The sequence below is a fragment of the Protomyctophum parallelum genome (genome assembly GCF_964188405.1).
Source record: "Protomyctophum parallelum genome assembly, chromosome: 12".
NCBI classification, from domain to species: domain Eukaryota; kingdom Metazoa; phylum Chordata; class Actinopteri; order Myctophiformes; family Myctophidae; genus Protomyctophum; species Protomyctophum parallelum.
In genome coordinates this window covers 27,116,293-27,135,201 of record NC_139712.1, presented here as the reverse complement: position 1 = coordinate 27,135,201, position 18,909 = coordinate 27,116,293, and the positions used below count along the sequence as shown (strand labels likewise).

The following is an 18,909-nucleotide window of genomic DNA, read 5'->3' as shown; positions in this document are numbered from 1 at the left end:
GCGAGTAGAGTAGAGTGTGAGTACAGTGCGAGTAGAGTAGAGTGCGAGTAGAGTGCGAGTACAGTGCGAGTAGAGTAGAGTAGAGTGCGAGTAGAGTAGAGTAGAGTGCGAGTACAGTGCGAGTAAAGTATAGTGCGAGTAGAGTAGAGTGTGAGTACAGTGCGAGTAGAGTATAGTGCGAGTAGAGTGCAAGTACAGTGCGAGTAGAGTACAGCGCGAGTACAGTGCGAGTAGAGTAGAGTGCGAGTAGAGTAGAGTGCGAGTACAGTGCGAGTAGAGTAGAGTGCGAGTAGAGTAGAGTGCGAGTACAGTGCGAGTAGAGTAGAGTGCGAGTAGAGTGTGTGTAGAGAAAATATATAATAATAATATAAATGGTAAATGGTAAATCGTAAAAAGGAAATCGGGTTTGATAAATCTTTTGTGAATTTCGTGAATCAGCGCCATACTACTACAAAATCATGGTGCGAAGAGACACGTTTTGAGCTGAGTCGATCTCTGCTACTTTTGCTATTTTTGAATTTGAATTCCGTTACTGAAAAGTAGCAGACATAATGAGCTTTCCAACCGACAGAGACGACATAGTAGTGTAGCTGCTGGTAATGTATAAAGAAACACGTACATGTATTTCACAGCGCTGATGTGACCAGACTATCGTAATCATCGTAATTCATCCATGATGATGATGATGGTGATGATGATTTGACATTGTTTATAGGGCGACAGTAATGATATTACCTTGCCGTTTTATCTGGATTCAAATGTTAGATAATGTGTCCATATAATAATAATTGCAGCCAATAATGGAATTTGCTTTGAGATACAATTATTATAAATAAATGAAATTGTACCTTGCATCATATTATGTGCGATATACTGTATATGACAGATTATGCAGACTTAATTTGTGCACCTCCAATGACAACTAATTAAATTAACTGAATATATGAGGAGAAGAAGAAGGGGGGTGAGGGGAGCCATTTCCGGACCGTTTCCGAGGGAAGGAGTGTAATTAAGCCCCACCCGGCCGGCCACAGTGTCAACTCGCACCGAAACACGGCGCGCTTCTTTCTCAATTGTGCTTGATTTACACAATAAATAAAAGATGCCAACACAAATAATCTATTTAATTTAAGGCTTTATTGGTAGATGATCGTACAAAAATTAGTATTTATCTCACCGACAGTCCTATAGGCATGAATGAATGCAGCTTAAAGAATGAGCAAATTGATGGTTAAAAAACAACCGTCAAACAAAAGAAAACGGGAACTGACATTATGCTGATCCTACCCATTCAACAGACAGCTACTGAGAAAAAAAGGAAGAGTGGGCTTGTGAACAAATCATTATTTTTCACTCTGTGATGAGCAGCAGATCGAAGACTGATAAATATGTTCTGAAAGTGACTGATGCCATTCATTTCACATCACATTCACATCACTGAGAAAGTCACTTTATGCAAGCGTTCCCGGGTCCTATACTGGCCTTCTACACAGGCACCAAAGAGGGCACCCTGACCACTGCATGGTATGGGAACTTTTCCCCCCTCTTTTTTCATAAATCAATGCAATATTGAACACCCTTTACATCTGTGTGTTGGTTAAAAGAATATTAAACCAATGGAAAGTTATAAAAAGTGCTTCGGCAAAAACCTCCAATAACTCCATTAGCTCCTCAAACTATCTGCCAAACCAACTAACTCCACTTGAGCTGGATGTTTTTTGTTGTTTTTCTTTTCATTTCCTGAACAATTTACATTTTGGAGTTTCTTCCAGACAGCAGAGATATTCAAAGATTTGCACAATCAGCACATGCGAGCTTCCGTCCATATCACGGAACCACGGATTGCTTCAGATGCCACTAATAGTAGATTTCTAAAGAGCGGTACCTTCTGCAGACCATCCCCAGGGTTTATGAATGATCAGACCGGGGAAAAGAAAAAAAACAACTCTGAAAATGCTACAGAAGTTGATTTCCCCTTAGCATAGCAGAGTGCACGAGAACATTATAGGTCTTTTTCTATAATAAAGTTTCAAGCCTTCTTCCCACTTCTCATACTTTTGTTCCCCTTAAGCCGTTCTGACCTGAGATCAGATTCTAAAAATGTCTCTTTGAAAAGGACAGTTTTCTCTCGATTTTTCAAAAATAGCAGACCTACAAGCTCGTAGCGCGCCACTCGGTGGCGTGCTATGAGCTTGTAGATCTGCTATTTATAAATAGCTAAAGCATAACGTAATGCTAACACCAAAAGGGGTTCCTGCCTAATGTAATACTGCATACTGTCATACGACCTTGTCGTATTATGTCAAACATAATGGATCTTCAAATAGAAAATTGAGCCTTCTACTGTTTGGCTATTCCTCTCCCTCTTTGTGTCCGTTGTCAAGAGACAAGACCGCTGAACAACTTGACCTTTATTTATCCTCAGTGTGATCGCATTCATTACAATATAAACCACATTCAACCTGGCATGACTATATTTTGGGCTTGTCATTATAGGCAATAAAAAACAAAACAATGAAAATGACTGTTCTACAAGCTCACAATGTGTCGCGATGCAATGCGACACATGGTGAGCTTGTAGATTGGCTATAACACACAGAAAACAGGGCTCAAGGGGTTAACACATTTGCACTATCCCTCACATTCAATGCTGCCACTGTAACACTCTTTTTTCCTTAGAATTTAAAACTACAACATTTTTCAAAGCATTCGCTCTAAAAGAAAAAAAAGCGGAAGAGTCCAGAAACACAAGACTAATAATGATAACCAACATTTTCGTTAGAGTCAACATGCATTCAGTGTCCTTAGCGGGTCAACTTCCAACCCACATAAACAACAGAATTTGTCAAAGCTTATCTATTAAATATGTCTCTTTGAAACACAAAACATAACTAACAAAGTGTGATCTCTGTAGATTAATTTGGCTGGTGAGACTTGATGCTTATAAAGAGAGATGGAGAAAAGGGGGTGGGTGGGGTGTAAAAGAGGGAGTTGATGGGAGTTTAGCTCTGCTCTGTGGAGCTGATGGGGAGAGACGGCACAGCAGTTGCACTGTAACTGAGCACTAATGCCACATGATTGACAGCACTCCTGTCAATGAGCGTGTTTGTGTGTGTGCACGCGCACACGTGTGTGTGTGTGGTTGTGCATGCACACGTGCGTGCGTGCGTGCACGTTTGCATGCGTGTGTGCGTGTTTGCATGTGTGTGTGCGTGCGTGTGTGTGTGTATGTGTGTGTCTAAAACCAAGTCCCAATCGCACCAAATCGAGGCAACAACCGTGGTGGCGGGGCTCTTTTCTTTTTAGATTCTGCCTCCTTATTTAGCCACAGTTTCTTCCTCTTGGTGTCCATGTATCCTAGAGAGAGAAAAACAACATTGTGTCCTTAGGACAAGTGACTCATCAAGGACAAGTGCATAGCATATACAGTATGTATTTCATTACCCTATGTGTAATCAGAACCGGAAGCCAAACATTGTTTGGATACCATGACCATCAGGAAATAGCATGGAGACCAAAATGAAAGCTCCTCTACTAACAAATAAAGGCCCAATACAAAACTCTGAGTCTTGTATTTAATTGGCCAGCTATTGCGTACGACCTCCTGACCCTCTGGTGGAAAACAGAAGTTGACCTTTGACACCCTCCCCAGGTCGTTGTGGCAGCACAGCTCTCTAATGAACGCCTCTACGTTCATGTCTGCCAGTCACTCCGGCTCCGCACGGTCATCTTCATTTGGTGTGTTGGCTGTCCGACATGAAGGCGGCCAATTAGCCGCTGGCAGCTCCCAGGAGTAAATGGAGATTTTACCTTGTCCTCTGCGTTCATTAATCACAATATCAATCCTGGCAACCCTAATTTCTAGACTCCTCTATTTCCGGTTCGCGGCCCGCACCCATTTGACCAAGTAACCAAGTGGTCAAATGGGCGCAACACTGAGTACCAGAAAAGCTGTCAATTATTTCTGAAAGCATCAGACGATGTACAGTAGCACTACTGTTTTATACTCCTACTATTTCCATTATTTGACTAACTTGTAGCAGCACTACATTTGTATTTATTCCTAGATCAGTGGTTCTCAAACTTTTCAATTTCAAGAACCCCGATAACCGAGTGTACAAATGGAACCTACAGTATATGCTCTCAGAGTTACAGACCTGTAACTCGGAACCCCCTCAAGGAACCCAGAGAGTCCCTATAGACCCCACTCTGAGAACCACTGTCCTATAGATCTTTTCCAAGTGGTACCGGGGGGGGGGGGGGGGGGGGGTGGTATCGGTATCTCTACACACACACAGGGCGCAGCTGTAGCACACACACACACACACACACACACACACACACACACACACACACACACACACAACCACACACACACGAGCTGCGTTCGCTTCCCGCGTTTGCGCGTCTTACTTGTTATTTGGTTAGTTAGGGTTAAGTATATAACCTTGGTGGCCGTGTGGGTGTGACCTAATGGGGTCAGTGACGGGCACTAACCTCTTGTTAGTCCTAGGCTCTGTACACCATGCTCCTCTCCGTTGTCCTCCTCATCGTCGTAGGGGTTCTGGGCGACGTTCCTCAGGCAGCGCTGGTGGGACGGCAGACCGGGAAGCGTGTTCTGTCTGCGTCGATGTACCTCCTCCTCCCGGGGGCCGTCATCTGCCACTTCTGTGGGAGAGGAAGGGGGCAAAGAAATATTGGGAGGGATGGGATGACAGGCCAAATGTTTTGAACAAATTGTGGACATCAAACCAGACTGAGGAGTGAGGACACTCTTGTTGAGGGGCTCCAGCCCCTCCTATGCCCAGATTTCCAAGTTTGAACCTGGGGCGGCGGTGGTGGCTCAGGGGTAGAGTGGCCGGATGGTAACCGCAAGGTTGCCAGTTAGAACCCGGGCTCCCCCAGAGTTAGTGTCCTTGAGCAAGACTCTGAACCCCTAATTGCTCCTGATGTGCTGTTTGGTTTTGGCCTTGCATGGTTTCCGCCGCCATCAGTGTATGAATGTGAATGTAATGCACAATCTATGTAAAGTGCCTTGGATAAAGGCGCTATATAAATGCACCATTTACCACAAACATTGGCTGATGATTGGCTGATCACACCATCACAATGGTTTGATTGGCTGAGCAAAGTATATATTGAAGATAAAAGTGAGGGCAGAAAAGTGAAGACACCAAAAGTGATTGGCCGGCATGACTTTTGTGATGTTTTGATTGGCTGGACACAGGATGTGATGTATGGTGATAAGAGCACCCCTCACTTTATACATCAGTGTTTACTTCAGTCTCATGAACTTTAGAGAAGGATTATAGGTTAGGATTACAGTTAGGATAAGGGCTTGTGTTTGGTATGTATCAACCAGTGTGAACGGCACACATGCATGTGTGTGGGTGCGTGTACACTCACGCAGACACGCACTCACATGCACACATGCATGCTCAACTTGAAAAATAATGAAAAGCTGTGGCGTCCTTGACATTGTGAGCACAAAGAGGCAGATTCTAAAAGACGTATGTCTCTTACAACACAGTACAATGAGGAGCTACATTGATGGAACCTGCACGTAACAACAAAGATTACATGAAACGCAGAGAAATTCAAACAGCGGATATAAGAAGGAGGCCCGGGCTCCGATCCGTCCTTCTTTCATACGCCGACCATCATTCATATTTCATCATGTGCCTGACTTTATTGTGATTAGTCATGTAAATAAAATGAGATTTCGTTATTCTTTTCTCTAGGTAATTTACATTTATATTGAATTAGTGGCAGGCACGGTATGGCGGGGGGAGACTTATTATGTTGTGAGATTACAGGCAGATCTCATCGCCATTGTGTTCTGTAATTAAGGCAATGAGAGAGGAGAAGAAAGGAGGCCAGATGCTCGCCGTGGAGAACCTGGTCCAATTTAGAGGAGAGATCTGCACAGCTTTGATCCCCCCCCCCCCCCCCCCCCCAACATGCCTAATAGCCTAGCTGGCCTTTAACAAATTACAAGTCATTAGAGGCATATCAGCAAGTTTGTTTGACGTAGTCTTTACGAACTTGTTTGGACCAAGCACCTCCACAGCAATGGTCATGTGAAATATCCGGTATTCTTCATACAAACAACTAATAAATATTGAAATGCTGTAATGTAAGGGTGTGCTTGGAGGGAATAGGAAGGTGGTAAACTTAAGGGTCTTGCTAATCTTCCAAGAGTGGATGTATAGGGTTTGAATGATAACAGGCAATCTGGAAATCCTGCATGTGTTCGTGTTCGAGGCAAAGAAATCACCAGACTACAGCTGTATTTGAACGGCCGTCTTATAAACCATATGGGTCATTCATTTTGACCTCATCTCTTTACCACAAATGGTTGGAAAGTGCATACTGCATAAGCTATACCAGACTTGCACCAGGGTGAATACATCCATGTTTTACCTCACTGTGGTGAAAACATCTACAAACCAAGATAAATGAGGCATTGTATGTTTAATTTGAATCAATGTGTTCTTATCCACTAGACTAGGCATTTATCCTGGCCTATAGGCCCTCATAGTATTGCTTTATCAGAGCGTGTAAAACAGGCACTTTATTTCTAAAACGCCAATCAGTAAGTGACATCCATCTCCTAGAACATCACAGTGACAAATTTGTAGTAAAAGGGCAAGACCCAGGGGACCAACAAAAATAGGACAAAATGGTGGCATGCTTTCAATGCTCAGCTTTCTATCCTGTTTCTATAGAGCTTGAAAAAAAAGAAAAAAGCAACTAATCCAGACACGTATTACTCTTCTGCAAAACGCCTGGTGATCCTATCAGTTCTACAACCAGGGAAATAGCTATTAACATCCATGAATTCAAGGTTGTGTGTTTTGTTTCTAAGCATCCCCGCTCCACCAGATCAATATTTGTGTCTATTATTGGCTGGTTACCTGGGTGATAAGATTATTCTCCCCAAAGAGCCGCATAATCCATTATCATTTAATTAATTCCCAACAAAACAATATGAAAGAGCAACGGTGATAATGAGATCTTTTAATGCTCATATAAAGGAGGCCTTTTATTTCCTGGATCAAGGACCTAATTTGAAAAGCAGAACAGCTCATGGAACATCCAGCTTTCATTTACAGCTATTGTGTTGAGAGTGCTTGTCATTTGTGTCCAACCTACTGATGAACATGCTATTTAAGCTTTCCCTAAAACTACCTAGCCTCATAGCGGGGATTCACTAAAGATTCCTCCCCGCATAGAGGAATCTTCAGTGAATCCCCGCTATGTTGCTGGCCAAGCCACGCTAAAAACTAGGCCTACCCATAATCTGAACCCCTTCTTCCATTCCCGAGCAGAGTCTTTTCCCAACTCTAAAAGTCCTAACACTGCCATCAGAGCACCCGGCCAGAGGCACTGCTGCCCAGGAACAAATGGGCAGGTGAGCTTGGTGGCCTGGTGGGGTACAACAGGTGTGGAAAGGGATGGGAGTAATTAAAATCACACCCGTGTGAAGTGAGGGGCGTTAATATATTAAAGTCTAACTCATGTTGATTAGGTGATGTAATGGTGATGTAAAACAAACGCTGCCAACACAAACATGAAACGCCATTAACAAAAAAAAGAGACAATATGACTTAAACGACACATTGACGTAAATGTTCCCATTATTGTCAATGCGTTTACTAAACAAACTTTGAACTAAAGACAAAGATTAAACCTGTGTATAGGAGGGGCTGGCGCCCCTCAATAATTGGCATAATGGCAAAAAATCACACCCGTGTGAAGTGAGGGGCGCTAATATATTAAAGTCTAACTCCTGTTGCTATGATTAGGTGATGTAATGATAAAAAACAAACGGTGTCAACTCAAAACAAACATTACATTCTCTTTATTGTTAATGGCATTTAATGTTTGTGTTAGGGACAAGTCTTGTCCCTATGAAGGGAAAATGTACGTCATCTTGTCCCGGACAAGATGACGTACATTTTCCCTTCATTGTCAATGGCGTTTTTACATTGAACTAAAAACAAACATTAACCTTGTATATAAAAATGGGAGAAAACAAGGGGTGATAAAAAGATGACTCTAGTACTATGTATGAGGCCAGAGAAAACCTGGCAGGCAGTGGCAGATATTGGCTAATTTATCTCTGTGTTGGCATAGGCTGCAAGAATGGGACTATGCACAATTAAAGTGGTGGTATTAAAGTGAAACTGTAACACAGAGGGTAGGGTTATTTCATTGAGAGATTGCCCTTTAATAATGAATATAGAAGGCTATACTGAATTTGAATATGACGAGTATAATCGGATGACATTCAATGCAAAAGACTGGTCATCCAAGACTGATGCAAACAAATGTGTGCTCTCTCCTGGAGTGTGTTGTCTTTTCTACAGAAACAGTGTCATCTAGTGGACAATTGTGCCTGTCTTGCATAACTATAAAAAACTGTTTTTTAAATATTTTCTCCAAGAGATTATTTGACAACTAAATTGAACAAATCAAAGTAGAATTTGTCTTTCATTCACTCTTAATGTATCTACAAAATATATAGCCTATAGATCACCGAAGTCTGACATCACTTTCAGTAGAGGGCGCCAGTCCACAGGTTCGTGTATTTTATTTTTTTATTCCCCATGGCCATAGGGGGGTTTCGAACCTGTCGTGGCGCCCTCTACTGACAGTGACGTAAGGACTTCGGCGCTAGTAGCTTGAATTGAACGTCATGGTCATGGAGTTATTCGTTTGTTACTTAAAGGTATATTCAGTGATTTCACTTAATTCAAATATCACTTCTTTTTTTGTTTTGTTGTGATAATCCTCCCTACTATAGAGTGTGCTGACCATATAAGGAGTTCCTCCCTGTCCCCATTTAACCCCTGGGGGTCAAAAAACCTTAGGTTTCGTTTTTGACTCTCTATCCTGATTGGACGAAAGGCTGGGTCCCACAGCCAAAAACTAAACCTAAGGTTTTTTGAGTGAAATCACTGAATATACCTTTAAGCAATAAGCCACAAGAGGTCTCAGGTTACCGGGTATTTTACACTGCCTGGGAGGTAGGCAGACCCGACGCAGAGCGTCTTCTACCTCCCAGCCAGTGTAAAATACCCGGTAAGCTGGGGCCTCTAGTGGCTTATTGCTTTTCTAAAACGGTTACAAACATATAGCAATATTAATTTAAAACTATTAAATTCACAAAAGTATCTACGCTTTGTGCCACCAGAGCGAGCAACCCAGAGCCAAAACACTTCCTTGTTTTGCTCCGCAAGTAGCCTATGTGACGGGAGAATAGCGCTTGATGTATTTACGGGGCTGCCTGGAGCCACACATTCACAGTCATATGAGCCGGGCGGTGCTTAGACGCCCGCACGGCATGTGTTTGTAAAGCAATCAAGCGCTCCCCTTCCCCAGTTCAGCTACAAGGCTGCAGTTTGATACAAAGTGATTGAAGGAGTGGGTTATCGGTGAAATTTACACCGGTCACGTGACGGTAACCAGCCAATCAGAATTAAGTATTGGGACTACCCGTTTTAGAAAAAATGTCAATACCTGTCCTCAGCCAGCAGAGAGCACCACTGCATCACTAACATCATCAATGCTGACATCAGAAATGGCCATGCTCTCTCTCTGATCTGCACGCACACACACACGCGCACACTCACACGCGTTGATTTTTGAGTAGCTTTAAGAGGCTTATTAAGGTTAAAGCAATATTGTGATAGTAATCATTGCTAGGAGTGGGTGTTTGTTCAGTAAAGGGAGTCCGATCCAGCTTTTTAATTTAGCAGAAAATACATTTGCCAGTGGGTTGCAAAATGTCAGGAGACTGAGGAGAGAGTACCCATTTATTAGCTTAAATGTTAGTGTTCCAGTTAAAAAAAGGAAAAAAAATCTGTTTAATTTATTTGCATCATCCAATTTCAGTTGATTAATCTGTAGCCTGTGTGAGTTTGTAAAGCTGGAAAGACAGGGAGACTTTAGTCCAGTTACTGAACAAACACTAGCAATAGCCTACTATCGAAATTCAGAATATAGAGATTTAAGACTTATTTCAACAACAAAAACAATACAAAGTACTTTGTATTGAGTTAAATATTAAATCTGAGTATTGGATTTTAAGTATTAAAGGTACTTGAAATACTTTGAGTTAAGTCTGTTTCTTGATGCTTTACTTCTACTGTACATGTCAGAGGCTATACTTTTTACTCCACTACATTTATTTGACAGCTTTATCTACAAGCTCACAGACCAGCTATTTTCAAATAGCCTAATAAGTGCAAAATACGCTTTGGTTAAAGATCCATATACAGTTATTCAATTATAATATAACAATTATTCTGAATTGCACAATGAGTAGTTTTACATGTGCTACTATATATATATATATATATATATATATATATATATATATATATATATGTGTGTGTGTGTGTGTGTGTGTGTGTGTGTGTGTGTGTGTGTGTATATATTTATTTACATTTATTTGTATATTATTTATGTATATTTGCTATAGCATGTTAGTGCTTTTGTACTTTGACTTAAGTAAGCTTTTCAATGCAGGACTTGTAAGCATAGTATTTTCACATTGTGGCATTTACTTTTACTCACTGGTTGTAACATACACAGCAGAATCAACTTAGTCGTGTAAAGGCTTATATAAAAGAAGAATTGGACAGAAACGTCACTTAACTTGGTCCTGCAGGAAAAACTGGAGCTTAAAGCATAATATTATAATTTAATGATTGAGATCTTTAATGATCAGTTCAGTAAAATAAAACAAGACATATCACACTTGTGTTTTTCTATGTACACAGTATATGAGTGTATTGAGAGGTAGGCCTATCTCTAAAGCAGTGGTTCTCATACCTTTTCAAGTCAAGGACCCCCACATTTTGGCCGTGAACCCCCAACTGAAAAGTCCCCAGACCCCTGGAAGTCCCCAGATCCCCTGGTTTGAGAACCACTGATCTAAAGCAGTGTCACTGTGATATATTTTAGTTATCTGAATTATGATTTTAGTCGACCAAAATTAATCTACAGTTGATTTGTCTACTAAAATGTATTTTGGCCTTGATGGCGTCGTAATGCCCGATTTTAAGCTTGGTTCAGGTTGCATGCTGAAAATAGCCGATCTACAACACCACATCGTTGTGAGCTTGTAGATATGACATTTTCAGAGCAGTTCTACTGGATCTCTTGTCCACTAGTCCCTCCACAACATTTTTGTCTAGGCTACTTTTATTTGTTGATGAAATTGTCAGTATATCATATGCATATCACTTAGTTTTAGTCTGTATAGCTTAATTGTTTTTGTCAGTAAAAAAAAGGTAGTCGATCGACATTTTTCGTCTACAAAATCAACACTGATCTAAAGAGCATCTAGTGTCTGATTGGTCTGGAAACCTGAACTTGAATTCAGGCAACAGTTTGTCTCCCAGTGCATCATGGCTCATATACATAGTGTAGAACATCCGTCTTATCCTTTTTTATATAATCCTCTCTCATGTAACAGCTTTCCCATTCCTGACGTCTCTCATAAAAAAAAGAAACACAGGGAGGCTTGTGTAAATAAAATAGCCTTGAGCACATTCCACAGAAGAGATGTGCCAAAGATAATGTTCCCCAGAACACACACAGAGAGAGAGAGAGAGAGAGAGAGAGAGAGGTGTCAGCAATTATCGCTCTGCGGTGCCTCTTGTGGCTCAAGTCAGCCTATCGCTGGAAACGAGTGCACCTTTTACCGACTGGTTGTCCAATAATACTGTGACGAACGGGAAGAGACGAGGCCGGTATAAAATGGCCACCAAGTGCCAAACTGGCCAAACACTATCCCAGCCCCCGATGCCGTGTTTCGCCCCGACCCGGCCACGGACTCCCACACGGGAAAAACAGGCGCCCCTGTTCTGTTTCTCACTTGTACTGGTTTCTCACTTGTACTGTAACATGTACAGTTTATGTGTAAATCCCATCAATAGTAACTGAGTATAGAAATTATAATATAGTCCTTTGTGGTGTTTATCATGGTATTAAATACAGAAGCAGCAGGCACTACAGGGGCAGCACCTCAGGGAGCACTTCAGGGGTTCATTGTCTTGCTCAGGGACACTTTCGACACATTGCTGAAGCCTGGAATCGAACCACCTGGGACGGTTGGTTTCCCATCCTCTCTATCCATCCAGCTACTTTCATAGCTTTCAAGCTACATGCTATGAAAGTGAACACACACAACCAGGTCAGGCTCTTACTATGAAAAAACTCACCGATACAAATGACCTCAACTGTAATTGAGATGTTAGTATTAGATTAGAAAACAATGCACACAGTGAACGATGTGATGGGTGGTCAGTTGTTGTGATAGAGAAGCAGCCTCCGTGGTTTCCTTTTTGTGGTTGTGTGACTGTGAAGCAGAGGTTTAGCAGTGTAAAGTGTGAACAGGTTAAGCACAGAACTCAGAGAACCAGGAAGTGTGAGATGTGAACATCACTCAAGCCAAATTAGACAAACACCACGTGACAGCAACGAGCCCTTCCACAGGATCAAACTCAAGTTTATTGTCCAATTCATTTCTGAATCATATACTGTGTATATATATACTGTATAAACACAATATATAATTATTATTTTACAAAGTACATAAAATCCCCTGTATGTCCGGTATGAACATATTGTGGCCTGTGGAATTCGGTTCATTGTGTTGATGAGTTACAGTAAAAGAAAAAGAATGAAAACAACCATAGGCAGCCTTCTGTCATCACCATGCAGATATTAATAAACCACACTGTTGTCAATCAAAACAAAAATATATATAAACAAAATAGAAAAGGTGATAAAATGCACATTAATATAATCAATGTATTACTAATCTATGTTATTCACTAACAGGCAAGAACATGAACATAGCTAACAGGTTAGCACGGTGCAGTTCTTTGGGCAAAGCATTTAAGCTTACATCATTCACTCGTTAAAATTGGTCAAATAATAATGATAATAGTAATAAAAACAGCCCCCAAAATAACACACTGACCACTGTCAGGAATGCTCCACTGTCAAATGTGTGGATGTTTATGTCAATTTGTGACATGAACAGCAGTATGCCAACTATTTACATATAAGAAAATGCTATTAGTCGGTCCCAACATGGCTCTTTGCCATCAGATCCTACAACACCCAGAATGCACTGCAAAGCAGTTGTCAAGCTCATTGCTCCTAGTAGTGGCAGAGGGGACAATCAATGTGTTGCTTCCATGAGCATTAACAGACTTACTGTAGCCATGTACTGAGTCTATACTGATGCCGATTAAGACATGGCGATGATGAGGTTGTACAATAGTGGAGTATTCCTTGAAGTGCATATGGCAGAGATAAAGGTACAAGTAATAAACGAACAAACAAAATCCCCTGTGGTCCTAGTGAGATGGTCCCAAACCAAAAAGTAAACTGGAATAAATACAACTAGCCCCCAACTGTAGCTACCTAGAGTGAGAAGAACGCTGTTCTTCGGAATGAGAATGTCGCCAGGGAAGCGCGGAGAGACAGGAGCGAGAGACCAACCACCGGTGACCAACAGGGTGCCACTCAGCTGGTTTGGTTTGCTCATTTCTTTATTTTCTTGGTATTCCCGGTGTGTGTGAGAGAACTGCACAGGGCATAAGTGCTGTGCCGAAGATTGTTACTGCAGTCTTAGGACCTGCTCCTTACCATTAACAGTTAGAGACTTTAGCTGGCCGTCTTCCTCCACTTCCACACGCTCCTGGCCATTTTCCACAATCCTGTCAAAGAAAAGAGAGACAGAAAAAGGAGATATGTTATTGTTGCACGTCCCACAATGTCTCATCTCGCAGTCGCTTCATCGCAGCTGCAGAACATTCTTTAGTACCGTTTAGTGGTGATTTTCCTGCCGTTGATGAACTTGGTAGAGGACGACACGGATCTGAAGTTACCCATTCCCCCTCCACCTGCGCTCAGTCCGCCGCCCCCGATAGACGTGGACGAGAAGGATGCGAAACCTCCGCCCATCGGTCCGAATGGGGTAAAGCCTGAAGCAATGACAAGTGCATTTCTATTTCAAGAACACAACCCTGCTCGTCCATACAAAACTGCAAAGTGTAATCGCACACTGGAACATTATTGACCATTTTCTGGATCCTGTGTCCCATAACTGTACTGTTACTGATCCGGTAAGTACACACCTCCTGAATCAAACCCTGAGATACCTCCGCCAAACCCTGGGAAGCCTCCGAAACCGTGGTAGAATGGCCCCCCGGTCCTGCTTCGGCTCATGCCCCGCTGGCGACTGCGCCCCCCTCCAAAGAAGTCTTCAAATGGGTCATCGGCTGTGAAAGGGTAGATGAATAAACAGTCAACTTCTAGGGCATAATGCAATCATTTTCCAAAGGAAATTGATTGTCTGCTCCTTTGTGGCCCAGGGTAAAATGCTCCTGTACTCTCCCTTCCCTATGCTGCGTAGGTCCTTCTCATTCGTCTGCCATTAAAATCTGCATGACTGCTTATGTGAGGATATCTGTGCTGTGCAGTCCCGCACTGGCTCAACAACTCTTTCCGAACTCTATTCATGAGGAGTCATAGCCATGATCGTTAGAATTCTAACATAATGGTCATAATGACTTGATGTACTCACTGTACAGTTAAAACGATGAATAACCCAAATGAATGAATGAAACACCTGCTGCAATCGTGACATAATCGACCACATGGTTTGGAACTATTGCAGAGAGATAGGCATTGTGGAACTAGAAAGACAAAAAGACAGAGAAGTCTTTTCAGGGTCTGCGTGGGGAATTAATTCTAATGACACTGGCCTTTGAAGGAAAAATATATGAACGGCTTCATTTCATAACTATAATGCATATCAATGTTCCATTTAACATTTTACTTCATATTAATTTACAGTACTTTGTAAGGAGAGATATTAAGATCCATCTAACGTCTTTTTTGCTTTCACAGCATTTATGGCATTTGAGTCATTTAACATACAGTTCATTTCATATTGAAAAGCAGAAAAAATAAGAATTAATCAGAATTGCAGTGGTGAAAAGGGCCTCAGAAATCCAACAGATTTCTTCTTTTTTACAAATAAAATGTACACACACACACACACACACACACACACACACACACACACACACACACACACACACACACACACACACACACACACACACACACACACACACACACACACACACACACACACACACACACACACACACACACACACACACACACACACACACACACTCCAATACTATTATCCACTGCCATAATTTGTGGAACAATCTTGATAATTTACTGTCAAAATACCTTACCCTGGCCTAATGCCCAGTGGACGTAATGCTAATTTCGCTTTGCCAATCTGGGTCATTCCAGCAGGATACGGCTGGTACAACTGGCAAAGTCTGCCTGCAAAAAGGAACTAAAGAAACCTCTCATAAACTTGTAGCTGTGCTGGCTCTTAAGGGAGGCAAGCTTATAATACAACTAGACCTTGAGCACTGCACTAACCCATTAGCGTTCATTGACTGAAGTGAAGTCATTCTAGCTTACAGCTACACTCTCATGTCAATACAACAGACATCAGAACAAAATCTTGCTTGTACTCCTTTCAGTGAATGCCATTCCTTTGGTAAAGTGAATGCCCTTTTTGTCCGTCTTCTCTTATCAGAGATGAGTTTTCCCCGGGGGACGTTCAGAAAGCGAGGAGAGAAAACAGCAAAACAGAACCATGTCTTCTTTCCTTCGAGGGAAACCGGATCTAGCACACCCACTGTAAAGCAATTCTGTATATTTTTCTCAGCTGCAGTCTTTCAGCTGATTTGGGATCCACATAGCGAGCTGGTACCCACTGCAATTCACTAGAACAGTGGTTCTTAAACTCATTCATGTCAAGGAAGGACCCCCACATTCATATGTATTTGGGCCATGGACCCCCATCTGAAAATCATTGGTGCCAAATATTCAAATTTTCTCAAATCAAGAGTTCTTTGAAAATAGAAAAATATGCAGATAAAAGCTCACAGCCCGTTAATGCATGTCACGCTTGTACATCTGCTATTTGTGAACATTTTAGAAAAATCTTGAAAGTGTGAAAACTACTGACTTAGAAGGCTGATTTACTGATTTACAATCAGCCTCATGAATTGATTTTGATTGTGTATCATTTCGCTGGGGACCTAGCTAGTATAGAGGCTCTCTCCCTGGAACCCCCTCAAATACCCCTGGGGGTCTCAAAGAGAAAGCCCACGGGGCCCGGGGTCTTTGAGAACCACTGCACTATAGATGAAGTCCATTAAATGGTCAGTAAAGGGCTAGAGGCTTGAGTTGTTAACGCTTCGCCAACTGATATATTGAGGAATTCCTCTTTAACTCGCTTTAACAGCTGACTAACATGCCGAGGACAGAAGAAGCGACGATGTAATTTGATGATGCAGTATAATTAAATAAGCCAAATTCACTTTCTCTATTAGGGAATTTGGTTGGCTGATCTGTGATGGCCCTTTTTTGAGTGGTGCAACCACTCCAAGGAACAGCAATGTCTGTGTTAACCTATGTGTCCCGTGTTAACCTATGTGACTATGAGTACCAGTAGGGCAAAGGTGGCGCTGTTGTGCCAGAAACAGAGAGAGAGAGATAGTGCTGCACTGTTGCCTGCTAATGAGAGAGAGAGGGAGAGAGATAGGGGGGGGGGGTGATTTTTTTTAAAGAGACCCTGCTCTTTATTCCTCTTCAGTACTACTAACGTCTCTCTCTTCCTGGCAACCTTATGCTCTGGCTCAAAATCTCTGTTACTGTTTGTGAATACTTCCCGAACAAACAGCAACAGCTGTGGTCCACCACTTTGTTCAGTATGCGCTAGGTTGCCTAGGTTATCAATTGCAACAGTATTGCATGTCAGAAAACATGGGGGCAATTTAACCAGTCTGCTGACCAGCTAAGGTTATCACTGACTGGATCCACACGCGGTTAATAGAATGTCCACTTTACAAGTACCACGCTTAATTAATGATATTCTTGTCTCCCAACTTTTTCCAACAAGCTTCTCTGTCTCACACACACCCACGCACACACAAGCACATGCACGCACACACGGGCAAGCTGACATACAGACGCGTTTACTGTACGTACACACACCCACACAACCCAACGTTACGCCATGTTCGACATGTGCTCCAACACATGCGGACACACACACGCTTGGCGTTATTACAACTGCTCTTGTTTTAATACGGAAGCTATTTTTGAAAGCATTCCAGTTGAGTGATGTAGGCGCTCGTATCCGTACTCTCTGTCTGTGTCTGGACTCCATATTTAGAGCTGCACAGGCAGGGTGAACTGCACATGCCTTCCAATCAGCAATATGCTGAACCCGTGCAGGCCATTTCCACACAACTGGACCAGACGAGTCAACTCCTAGTAGTTCATGACTACATTAACAGAAACAAAACGTTTCAGTGTTACCCGTATTGATTCCAACAATATCGGACTTCCCAAACCCACACTTTCTGATATGAACGATACGGTCATCATATGCTTGGCACTTGTCACAAATGTCACTGATCATCCCCTGTATTTCTATTTCGACCTCATCATCTGGGTGAAGATACAGAAAAAGGGGGAAAAGGTTCGTTTTAGCAGGAGATTTGTTCCCTCAGCCATTGCAGCCAAAGAATAATTGTCGCAGGCAATTTACTGTACCTAGTAAAATACTACACCTGATAGAAGTGCTCATGACAGAACAACACATTCTCTGAAACATTAAAGGGATATTTCTGAATTTTTTAACTTAAGCTGTATGAAATACTTGCCATTTATATAGTGGTTGCAAATGTATTAATTGATTGCCCAAGTCCCGTGGTGGAAGTTCTTCTCTGGTTTTGGTGAAATATTAAGTAGTTCCAGTCATTTTGTGGGGGGCACAGGGGACCACGCATTAAAAGTAAATGAATCAACAAAACTAGCGTCATTTGTATTGTTGACCTATTATCACACAGAACTATGTTTTTTGTGTCCATATCACTATGCCCAAAAAATAGGCGGTATTACAGTCGCTGTACCGCACCAGCTTAGGTGGTTCTGGCATCTGGTTAGGATGCCTCTCGGGCATCTCCCAAGGGAGGTCCTCGAGGCACGTCCCACTGGGAGGAGACCCCGGGGCAGACCAATTGGAGGAAACACATCGACTCACTGGCCTTGGAACGTCTTGGGATCCCCCAGGAGGAAGTCACTAATGTTGCTCTGGAAAGGGAAGTCTGGAACACTCTGGTGAAGCTGTTGCCCCTGCGACCCGACTACGGATAAGCGGTTGAAGATGGATGGATGGAACTATGTTTTTTTGTGTCCATATCACTACGCCCAAATAATACTTCCATGTGATAGAGGGGTCAAAGTTGAACGAAAGTTGAGCTAATATTTTAGAAATAGGTCAACAATACAAATGAGTCTGACATTAGTAGTTTTGTGGATTAATTTACTTTTAATGCATGGCCCCAGACTAGTGCCCTCCACAAAATGACCGGAACTACTTAATATTCACCAGAACCAGAGAAGAACTACCACCACGGGACCATCAATTAATACACTTGCAACCACTATATTAATGGCAAGTATTTCATACAACTTAAGTTCAAAAATTGTGAACTACATGTATCCCTTTAAGACTAAGTAGTACTTTGTTGCATAATGTTGTTTTTGTTTATTTTTCCTTCTTTTTTTTTCTTTCTTTGTTCTTTATAAAAAAAAGTTCTGCTTGTGGTGATGCAGACTGTAGGAAAAACGGTACTGAGACAAAAAGTATATATTTATAGAGCAAGGCAAATGTCCTTTGTTATTAGTTCTGTTTTTATTTTCTATATCTGTCGATCACATGAGGATCAGATGACAATTAATGTCAGGGCAACCTGGGATTGACCTTGATCT

At 42.0% G+C, this 18,909-nt stretch overlaps 1 protein-coding gene across 1 annotated transcript in view; it reads right to left on the bottom strand.

The window, feature by feature from the left end:
* Window positions 1-1,117: 1,117 nt before the first annotated feature.
* Window positions 1,118-18,909, bottom strand: part of dnajb6b (DnaJ heat shock protein family (Hsp40) member B6b) — a 37,816-nt gene continuing 20,024 nt past the window's right edge. Inside the window, exons 6-10 of the mRNA XM_083777582.1 lie at window positions 14,166-14,309; window positions 13,853-14,012; window positions 13,675-13,745; window positions 4,498-4,668; window positions 1,118-3,357 (exon numbers count right to left, since the gene is read on the bottom strand). Coding sequence (XP_083633708.1) covers window positions 3,239-3,357; window positions 4,498-4,668; window positions 13,675-13,745; window positions 13,853-14,012; window positions 14,166-14,309 — 665 coding nt within the window. The 3' untranslated portion in view covers window positions 1,118-3,238. The remainder of the gene's footprint in view (window positions 3,358-4,497; window positions 4,669-13,674; window positions 13,746-13,852; window positions 14,013-14,165; window positions 14,310-18,909) is intronic.